General features: G+C 38.1%; 2 protein-coding genes across 2 annotated transcripts; both read left to right on the top strand.

Annotated features, from left to right (window-relative positions):
* The first annotated feature begins 1,509 nt into the window (after window positions 1–1,509).
* LOC129097387 (coagulation factor XI-like) lies at window positions 1,510–4,994 on the top strand. Its single transcript, XM_054606228.1, has 9 exons — window positions 1,510–1,619; window positions 1,728–1,884; window positions 2,731–2,840; window positions 3,246–3,408; window positions 3,577–3,695; window positions 3,787–3,919; window positions 4,075–4,181; window positions 4,391–4,550; window positions 4,735–4,994. Exons 1-9 carry the CDS (start codon window positions 1,511–1,513, stop codon window positions 4,835–4,837), a joined length of 1,161 nt encoding a protein of 386 aa, XP_054462203.1. The 5' UTR covers window position 1,510; the 3' UTR covers window positions 4,838–4,994.
* A 427-nt stretch (window positions 4,995–5,421) lies between these two features.
* On the top strand, window positions 5,422–9,065 carry LOC129097386 (plasma kallikrein-like). Its single transcript, XM_054606227.1, has 9 exons — window positions 5,422–5,531; window positions 5,640–5,796; window positions 6,543–6,652; window positions 7,297–7,459; window positions 7,633–7,751; window positions 7,843–7,975; window positions 8,130–8,236; window positions 8,446–8,605; window positions 8,806–9,065. Exons 1-9 carry the CDS (start codon window positions 5,423–5,425, stop codon window positions 8,948–8,950), a joined length of 1,203 nt encoding a protein of 400 aa, XP_054462202.1. The 5' UTR covers window position 5,422; the 3' UTR covers window positions 8,951–9,065.
* Window positions 9,066–10,725: the final 1,660 nt, after the last annotated feature.

Here is a 10,725-nt window from a genome sequence, read left to right as displayed (position 1 = left end):
TCCTGTTTTATTTCAGAAAACAGGACGGTGAAAATACACTTTGGACTTAGAAAATTAGAGAGCTGGGCCATGAAAACGAACTCCAACCTACTGTCACAAGAAATAAACTTTTAAGTGTTTCTTTTTTTTATTTAGAGCTACCATAGAGTACCAGAAGTCAAAAGAAAACAAGCAATTTATTATCTTATCTCTTTCGCAACCGTAGAATTAGAGACCTTATCTTTAAAAGGGTTATATTTGCTTTTTATGTAATTTAAATCCTTACTATTTGGAGATTTGTTCGCTGCAACTGTGACCGTCTTGTTTTTTTTGTTTGTTTTTCAGTTTTTAAGGGTGTGTAGGATAATCTAGTGGCAGAAACAAAATATGATATTCATTAATTTGTTTTAATTTGTGTATAATGACCTGAAACAAAGAATCATGGTGTTTACAGATGGCCTTTTGTGTTTTTACGTTACCTGAAGGCCACCGCAGTTCCACGACATGCTTAGAAGGGAGGGTAGATCTAAAGGGTGTGCAGTTGGCTGCAATCTGCCACATTACCACTAGATGCCACTAAATCCTTCACACTGATGAAGTCAGTTAGTTCCGGGTTTCCGGACTGGTTGCAGTAATAATCTTTGACCACAGGCGAGTCCACACGAGGTTTTACAGAATCCACTTTTCTCACGATGTAATTTTTTGTCAAGTAATTTGAAAGTAGCTATCAAAGGGTGGGGCTAAAATAATAAACAGCTGAATATTGCAGGTCACATCTGTTCACACACACACTGTCACACGGCAGTTTCTGAATCACACTTCCTTTTATTAACATATAATAGTATAATATGTATATATATATAATATAAATACAGTACAAAAATAACACGGAAAGTCCTCCTTAAGATAATGTTTCACAGCTTCAGACACGTAACACAAACACACAAACATCTGCAGAATGCTCTCTCTGCAGGCACTTCTGAACTGCTACCTAAAGAGCACTGAAAGAGGCATAATTAGCCTCTGGACAGCCCAATATTCGGACTCCTCTACTGGGCGTCACCTCTGGATTTTCACTCAAACCCTGCAGCACAGAACCACGTAAGCTCATACGTACTTTAAACCATTTTGAAAAACATTACTTAATGTTGCAATTTTGGGGGGTAACTATCAAGTAACAGGGTTACCTAATTCGATTTCAAAATGAGAGTATTTGTAATCAGTTACACTTAGTGAGAAAAAAACAAACAAAAATACGTCATTAAATTACACTAAGTAATCAAAATCAGAATCAGAATCAGAAGCTGTCTTTTGCCAAACAAGTTGAATATTATATGAAAAACTGATGCCAGCTGGCTTATTCTTTTAGTAATGTATGCACATAAAAAAATATTTTTTTTTATCCCATTTTAAACAGTTCCCGGAATGTTCCAATATCTTGAACATCCAAATGTTTTTTTTATCTGGACTTTGAAAAAGTCAATAAACCTGAGGGTCAAAGCCCGTATATGACGGCCATATAAATTGATGGATGAACAGTTGTGTTTCAAGAATCCTCACTGTCCTCAGAGCTGAGAAGATGGAAACACATTTGAGTTTTGTGGTTCTGCTGTCTATCTGCAGCCTCTCCTTTAGTCAAGGTAATACACACATTGAGTATTGTAATTTCATCACTTTTATGTAGTAGGATGTATTGGATATGTGTGTATTTGTACGAGTAAAAGTTTGTTCTTTTTCCATTTATTTAGAATGTAATCAACAGCTTCTGGAGAATATAGATTTCCCTGGAACAGACATCAGATCCGTCTACTCTCCCGACGCCGATCACTGTCAGCAAATTTGCACCCAGCACCCCTCCTGTTTGTTCTTTACCTTTGTTCGAGCTGACTGGACCAGAGACAATAGGTACAAACCAAGCAGTGCACCCGTGAATTGAAATAAGAAAGAAATACTTGTTTTATTTCAGAAAACAGGACGGTGAAAATACACTTTGGACTTAGAAAATTAGAGAGCTGGGCCATGAAAACGAACTCCAACCTACTGCCACAAGAAATGAACTATTTTAAGTGTTTGTTTTTTTATTCAGAGCTACCATAGAGTACCAGAAGTCAAAAGAAAACAAGCAGTTTATTATCTTATCTCTTTCGCAACCGTTGATTTGAGATAATATCTTTTAAAACGGCTGTATTAGCTTTTTATGTTATTTAGAGGCTTTACTATGTGTCGATTTGTTTTCACTGCCACTGTGACCATGCACTTTCTTCTTCGTTTTTTTAATTTTTTAATTTTTAATTTTTAAAAGGTGTGTAGGATAATCTATTAGCAGAAACACAATATGATATTCATTACTATGTTTTCATTTGTGTATAATGACCTGAAACAAAGAATCTTGGTGTTTTCGGGACCTTAGAATGAGCCGTTTATATCTGCATAGAGAGCGGGTACTCGTAAAGGAGTCTCTACAGATGGCCTTTTGTGTTTTTACGTTACCTAAAGGCCACCGCAGTTCTCCGACGTGCTTAGAAGGGAGGGTAGATCTAAGGGGTGTGCAGTTGGTTGCAATCTACAACCTTACCACTAGATGCCACTAAATCCATCACACTGATGAAGTCAAATACACACACACACACACACACGCACGCACACACACACACACACACACACACACACACACACACACACACACACACACACACACACACACACACACACACACACAGATAACAAAAAAACATCTGCCTCTCTCTGCAGGCACTTCCAGTGCTACCTAAAGACCACTCCCTCTGGACTGCCCAATGTTCAGACTCCTCTGGAGGGCGTCACCTCTGGATTTTCACTCAAACCCTGCAGCACAGAACCACGTAAGCTCATACGTACTTTAAACCATTATGAAAAGCATTACTTAATTTGCAATTTTGGGGGGTAACTATCAAGTAACAGGGTTACATAATTCGATTTCAAAATGAGAGTATTTGTAATCAGTTACTGAGAAAAACACAAACAATAGTACGTGATTAAGTTACACTAAGTAATCAAAATCAGAATCAGAGTCAGAAGCTGTCTTTTGCCAAGTAAGTTTCACATACAAGGAATTTGACTAGGTGATTATTAGTGCGTACAGTAAATAACAGTAATTTGTTAGAACAGTAATCAAGTTAACAGGGTAACTAGTAATCTGTAATCTATTACATTTCTAAGCTTATGTTCCCTTCACTGTTAATTATTGATCCATGACCACACTCTCCTTTACTCTCTCTGTCTGCCAGAGCCCTGTCTGCCTAAGGTGTACCATGACGTGGACTTCCTAGGGGCGGACTACCAAACCTTGTTCACAGCCGACGATGCGGAGTGTCAGAGAGCCTGCACACAGGACCCTGCCTGTCAGTTCTTTACTTTTGTAAATGAGGTCTTTACACCAGAGAAGATCAGGTGAAATGTTTCACTGCTGTTTAAATCATCATTCTATCCTCTCCCACAAGTTGTAACACACAGCTGGTTTAATTCAAACACTGAGAGTGAAGCTTTGCTCTGGCACCACCAGGGTGCGGACTTTGGCTCTCCAATTCCGTAACTATGCAATTTCTTGTTCTGTTTTAGGTACAAGTGCCACCTTAAATTCAGCTGGGCAGCACCAATACTTCCTATAATTGAAAGAAAAGCTGGTGTGGTATCTGGATTCACCTACAAAGCACAAATAACTCAAGACTTTAAACCAGGTACACAAACAGTCATAGCAGAAGCACTGTGAATAAACTCTGCAGATTGTTTGTGCATGCTTTCTTACTGTGTTACCCATGTTTTGTGCAGCATGTCAGGGTAAGCTTTTTCCAAACAAAGACATCCCAGGAAATGACATCGTGGAACTTCTAGCCGCGTCCTCTGAACACTGTCAGAGCCTCTGCTCTGCTCATCCAGCCTGCACCTTCTTCTCTTTTGTCAGGTAGTCAAAACAGAATTGTATTAGCCTATTCATTGTTCCAGTAACTTACCTCACAGTATCTTAACTGTCCCGCTGTCAGAGTCTGATCTCTTCTTGTATCTCAGAATATAGACATACTTTTATTCATTTTCGTTTCTTCTTCCTTTTTTTTCCAGTAACAACTTCAAATGTTACCTGAAGAACAACAAAAATGAAATGGTGCCCGTAGCTAAAGGAGGAGTGACATCTGGAATACCAGCACGCTTCTGTCAGCTGGATGACAGTATGTATTATTAATCAACACAAATTTTTCCTCGAAGAGTGCATGTATAGATAAGCTATAAACTCTTATTTTATATTTCGTTATAAAGCGATCTTAAACAAAAACTGGAATCATTCAGCAACTTTATCTAGCTATCCTTTCAGTTTGTTGTTGGTGAAGTAGTTCTGTAGTTTAGCCAGCAGTCTAACCTTGTTCCTCTCTGCTTCCAGGCTGGGTTAGGGCCGCTCTTGAAGGAGTAGATTTCCGAGGTAATGACATTGGCTTCGAGCTGATGGACGACGCAGACACTTGTCAGAGGACCTGTAGTGAGAATCCTAACTGCCAGTTCTACACTTATGCCCAAGCAACCTTCCCTGACAGCGTTTACAGGTACATTCTACAAACCTGCATTAACACAAATACTTTCCTTTTTTTTGTCATAAAATTGTTCCAACAATTAGAAAACATTTAACTTGATCATCGATCACACACCAATGCAGCCCCTCTTTATAAATTATGACATATGTATCTATGGTGCGTATTTAAAGATGCTGATGTTGATCTTGTGTTCTAGGCGCCGCTGCTATCTCAAGCGTTCCATCACCATGCCTTCTCCTCCTAAAGTTTCCAAACTGGCCAATGTTGTATCTGGCTTCCAACTGAGGAACTGCGTGTAGAGTCCTCAACTCACAGACAAACACAAAGATGTTGCTGCTTAGTTCTTTAATATGGGCACTTGGTCTGTTGGTTGTTCCTAACATCATTTGATCGCAGTTTAAGCTGCAGATGATTGTTTTTGTGTATAAACAAAGCAATAAAACAGAAAGAACATCAGTCTGCTTTATTCATTGGTCTTATTTCCGCCCACTTGTAAGATAAATACGTTTTTAAGAGTATATAGTTTTAAGTTGAGAATGATACTAAGATATATTGGTGTGTTTGGACACCAAGACAATCTACCGCACAAATTTGTGAGAGAGAATAACTATCTGTTACAAAGGTCATTTGTACCCTTACTTAGTACGTAACAACAAGTGGTAGAAATAAGGACAAGTTGAATATTATATGAAAAACTGATGCCAGCTGGCTTCTTTTTTTTTTTATGTATGGACATAAAAAAAATATTTTTTTTATCCCATTTTAAACAGTTCCCGGAATGTTCCAATATCTTGAACATCCAAATGTTTTTTTTATCTGGACTTTGAAAAAGTCAATAAACCTGAGGGTCAAAGCCCGTATATGACGGCCATATAAATTGATGGATGAAGAGTTGTGTTTCAAGAATCCTCACTGTCCTCAGAGCTGAGAAGATGGAAACACATTTGAGTTTTGTGGTTCTGCTGTCTATCTGCAGCCTCTCCTTTAGTCAAGGTAATACACACATTGAGTATTGTAATTACATCACTTTTATGTAGTAGGATGTATTGGATATGTGTGTATTTGTACTTGTAAAAGTTTGTTCTTTTTCCATTTATTTAGAATGTAATCAGCAGCTTCTGGAGAATATAGATTTCCCTGGAACAGACATCAGATCCGTCTACTCTCCCGACGCCGATCACTGTCAGCAAATTTGCACCCAGCACCCCTCCTGTTTGTTCTTTACCTTTGTTCGAGCTGACTGGACCAGAGACAATAGGTACAAACCAAGCAGTGCACCCGTGAATTGAAATAAGAAAGAAATACTTGTTTATTTTTCAGAAAACAGGACGGTGAAAATACACTTTGGACTTTGATAGATCAGAGAGCTGGGTCATGAAAACGAACTCCAACCTACTGTCACAAGAAATGAACTATTTTAAGTGTTTCTTTTTTTATTTAGAGCTACCATACAGTAACAGAAGTCAAAAGAAAACAAGCAATTTATTATCTTATAACTTTCGCAGCCGTAGAATTAGAGACCTTATCCTTAAAAAGGGTTATATTTGCTTTTTATGTTATTTAGAGACTTTCTATTTGTAGATTTGTTCGCTGCAACTGTGACCGTCTTGTTTTTTTGTGTTTGTTTTTAAGTTTTTAAGGGTGTGTAGGATAATCTAGTGGCAGAAACAAAATATGATATTCATTACTTTGTTTTAATTTGTGTATAATGACCTGAAACAAAGAATCATGGTGTTTACAGATGGCCTTTTGTGTTTTTACGTTACCTAAAGGCCACCGCTGTTCCACGACATGCTTAGAAGGGAGGGTAGATCTAAGGGGTGTGCAGTTGGCTGCAATCTGCAACATTACCACTAGATGCCACTAAATCCTTCACACTGATGAAGTCAGACACACACACACACACACACACACACACACACACACACACACACACACACACACACACACACACACACACACACACACACACACAAACACACAAACATCTGCCTCTCTCTGCAGGCACTTCTACTGCTACCTAAAGACCACTCCCTCTGGACGGCCCAATGTTCGGACTCCTCTACTGGGCGTCACCTCTGGATTTTCACTCAAACCCTGCAGCACAGAACCACGTAAGCTCATACGTACTTTAAACCATTATGAAAAGCATTACTTAATTTGCAATTTGGGAGGTAACTAACAAGTAACAGGGTTACCTAATTTAATAACAAAATAAGAGTATTTGTAATCAGTTACAGTTACTTAGAAAAACACAAACAAAAAATATGTGATTAAATTACACTAAGTAATCAAAATCAGAATCAGAAGCTGTCTTTTGCCAAGTACGTTACACATACAAGGAATTTGACTAGGTGATTATTGGTGCGTACAGTAAATAACAAAACACAGTGCAATACTAAAGACATAATTTAAAAATAGAAATATGAAAATACACAATAAAATATGGTAAAAAGTAAACAAATAAGAGTAAAAAATGAAGAATACAACATTCATGCTGTTGCTCTGTTCAAATCTTAATTCAAGTTAAATTTAAAAACCTTTAATTTAAGTTTGACAGTAATCAGTGTTGAGTGCTGATGTGAGGTTTATGTGATCAAGACTTATAGCTTTATTAACCAGTTTAAAACATTTGTTAGAACAGTAATCAACAGGGTAACTAGTAATCTGTAATCTATTACATTTCTAAGCTTATGTTCCCTTCACTGTTAATGATTGATCCATCACCACACTCTCCTTTACTCTCTCTGTCTGCCAGAGCCCTGTCTGCCTAAGGTGTACCATGGCGTGGACTTATACGGGGCAGACTACCAAAGCTTGTTCACAGCCGACTATGAGGAGTGTCAGAGAGCCTGCACACAGGACCCTGCCTGTCAGTTCTTTACTTTTGTAAATGACGTCTTTACACCAGAGAAGATCAGGTGAAATGTTTCACTGCTGTTTAAATCAAATTGTCATTTTATCCTCTCCCACAAGTTGTAACACACAGTTGGTTTAATTCAAACACTGAGAGTGAAGCTTTGCTCTGGCACCACCAGGGTGCGGACTTTGGCTCTCCAATTCCCTAACTATGCAATTTCTTGTTCTGTTTTAGGTACAAGTGCCACCTTAAATTCAGCTGGGCAGCACCAATACTTCCTATAATTGAAAGAAAAGCTGGTGTGGTATCTGGATTCACCTACAAAGCACAAATAACTCAAGACTTTAAACCAGGTACACAAACAGTCATAGCAGAAGCACTGTGAATAAACTCTGCAGATTGTTTGTGCATGCTTTCTTACTGTGTTACCCATGTTTTGTGCAGCATGTCAGGGTAAGCTTTTTCCAAACAAAGACATCCCAGGAAATGACATCGTGGATCTTCTAGCCGCGTCCTCTGAACACTGTCAGAGCCTCTGCTCTGCTCATCCAGCCTGCACCTTCTTCTCTTTTGTCAGGTAGTCAAAACAGAATTGTATTAGCCTATTCATTGTTCCAGTAACTTACCTGACAGTATCTTAACTGTCCCGATGTCAGAGTCTGATCTCTTCTTGTATCTCAGAATATAGACATACTTTTATTCATTTTCGTTTCTTCTTCCTTTTTTTCCAGTAACAACTTCAAATGTTACCTGAAGAACAACAAAAATGAAATGGTGCCCGTAGCTAAAGGAGGAGTGACATCTGGAATACCAGCACGCTTCTGTCAGCTGGATGACAGTATGTATTATTAATCAACACAAATATTTCCTCTAAGAGTGCATGTATAGATAAGCTATAAACTCTTATTTTATATTTCGTTATAAAGCGATCTTAAACAAAAACTGGAATCATTCAGCAACTTTATCTATCTATCCTTTCAGTTTGTTGTTGGTGAAGTAGTTCTGTAGTTTAGCCAGCAGTCTAACCTTGTTCCTCTCTGCTTCCAGGCTGGGTTAGGGCCGCTCTTGAAGGAGTAGATTTCCGAGGTAATGACATTGGCTTCGAGCTGATGGACGACGCAGACACTTGTCAGAGGACCTGTAGTGAGAATCCTAACTGCCAGTTCTACACCTATGTCCAAACAACCTTCTTCGACAGCGTTTACAGGTACATTCTTCTTCATGCATGCATGCAAACCTGCATTAACACAAATACTTTCCTTTTTTTTTGTCATAAAATTGTTCCAACAATTATAAAACATTTAACTTGATCATTGATCACACACCAATGCAGCCCCTCTTTATAAATTATGACATATGTATCTATGGTGCGTATTTAAAGATGCTGATGTTGATCTTGTGTTCTAGGCGCCGCTGCTATCTCAAGCGTTCCATCACCATGCCTTCTCCTCCTAAAGTTTCCAAACTGGCCAATGTTGTATCTGGCTTCCAACTGAGGAACTGCGTGCAGAGTCCTCAACTCACAGACAAACGCAAAGATGTTCCTACTTAGTTCTTTAATATGGGCACTTGGTCTGTTGGTTGTTCCTAACATCATTTGATCGCAGTTTAAGCTGCAGATGATTCGTTTCATGTGTAAACAAAGCAATAAAACAGAAAGAACATCAGTCTGCTTTATTCATTGGTCTTATTTCTGCAGTGTATACAGTATTAAGTTGAGCAATGATACTAAAATATATATGTGCGTTTGGACACAAAGACAATCTGCCGCAACAAATTTCATTAAGAGAATAACTATCTGTTACAAAGGTCATTTGTACCCTTACTTAGTAAATAACAACAAGTGGTAGAAATAAGGACAAGTTGAATATTATATGAAAAACTGATGCCAGCTGGCTTATTTTTTTAAATGTTAGCACATTAAAGAGGGTGGAAGCAGAGTGGGGGATTTTCACATGACTCCACCTACTTTTGATGTGCATGGAGAAAGGAAAAAGTCTGACTTGAGGTAAATAGAACAACTGTATTGTTGTGAGGTATTAACATGGTTTCTAACTGTTTTATCTGTGTATTGACAGTATGTCACGTTACTACCAAATATTGAAATCTCAGGAATCAACATCGAGAATCTGCACGCTGCCTCTCCCGAACACTGTCATGCCTCGTGCACTGCTTATTCACAATGTACCTACGTCTCTTATACCAGGTGTGTTTGTACAAAATCTAAAAATAATTCAGCTTATTTTTAGTTGTCTAATGTGGAAGTACTATATTTGCCAAATAATTAGCAGATTTTAAGAGATCATCAGAGAGATTATAAGATATGTTTTGTAGAAGACAATTATGCCTTGGTCTGGTTGATATTGTCTTAATTTGTGTGATCTTAACTGTCTTAAGAAATATCAATTTCATGTCTAAGCACGGAGCCACAGCCAGCAGGTAATTAGCTTAGCTTAGCTTAGCTTAGCTTAGCAGCTAGCCTAGCTCCTCTAACATGAAGTATCTCAATATATTTATCTTTTAAGTTGTGGTTATGTGCATTTACAAGCTAATTATTTTGTGAACAGGGATACTGTGTTTCAGAGCTGATACGTAGCTGAAAATGAGGTAGATGTGAGTATTGCGACTGTACCAAAACAGTTCATCTGTGGGCTGTAACACGAAAAACAGTGAGCTGAAACACACTAAAACCAGAGTCTGGTGATAGTTTTCTGATTGTTATTTACAAAAAAAGTATTAGTGCAGCTAGTGCTGTGTATGTAATGCTTTTAAAACCTTATGTTCTTTGGTTTCTTCTTCGTTGGTTCTTTTACTGTTGTGTTCTCTACTTTAGCCAGCAGCAGCAGTCTAACCCTGTTCATGTTTGCTAACAGACTAGGTGAAGAATCCTCATGCAAGAGTTTATTTCTTGGGTTCTGATTTTTGCAATTTGTTGACGAGTAGTATCAGGTATGTCTGTGCCTTATGCATCCGTGCAAACACGTACTCACAAACTCAAGTATTGTCAAGCAGCGGTAAGGCTGCATTAGGTGATATTGTACATTGCTAATACATTACAGTCATTTAGCAGACGCTTTTATCCAAAGCGACTTACAATAAGTGTATTCAACATACTGTAGGTATTCAAGAGAACTACTAGTCACCAGAAGTCATAAGTGCATCTCCTTTCTTAAACAAGCATCTAAAAGCATAAACCAGAGCAAAAGTATAGTGCAGAAGCAAATTACTACGAAAACAATAATTGCAACAAACTAATACGAATACAATAGGTGCTACAAACTAATACGAATAGGATAAGTGCAGTAAACGAATACGAATACAATAAGT

Source organism: Anoplopoma fimbria, chromosome 10 (genome assembly GCF_027596085.1).
Source record: "Anoplopoma fimbria isolate UVic2021 breed Golden Eagle Sablefish chromosome 10, Afim_UVic_2022, whole genome shotgun sequence".
NCBI lineage: Eukaryota > Metazoa > Chordata > Actinopteri > Perciformes > Anoplopomatidae > Anoplopoma > Anoplopoma fimbria.
Note: the sequence above shows the minus strand (reverse complement) of the source record. Positions and strands in the feature narration are given on the sequence as shown.

Bases quoted from the DNA above. Each gene is read 5' to 3' on its own strand.
- LOC129097387 (XM_054606228.1), top strand. From the start codon at position 1,511: ATGAACAGTTGTGTTTCAAGAATCCTCACTGTCCTCAGAGCTGAGAAG. The intron at 1,885-2,730 runs GTACAAACCAAG...CTCTCTCTGCAG, and splicing joins GACTGGACCAGAGACAATAG to GCACTTCCAGTGCTACCTAA. The intron at 3,409-3,576 runs GTGAAATGTTTC...GTTCTGTTTTAG, and splicing joins TTTACACCAGAGAAGATCAG to GTACAAGTGCCACCTTAAAT.
- LOC129097386 (XM_054606227.1), top strand. From the start codon at position 5,423: ATGAAGAGTTGTGTTTCAAGAATCCTCACTGTCCTCAGAGCTGAGAAG. The intron at 7,460-7,632 runs GTGAAATGTTTC...GTTCTGTTTTAG, and splicing joins TTTACACCAGAGAAGATCAG to GTACAAGTGCCACCTTAAAT. The intron at 7,752-7,842 runs GTACACAAACAG...TGTTTTGTGCAG, and splicing joins AACTCAAGACTTTAAACCAG to CATGTCAGGGTAAGCTTTTT.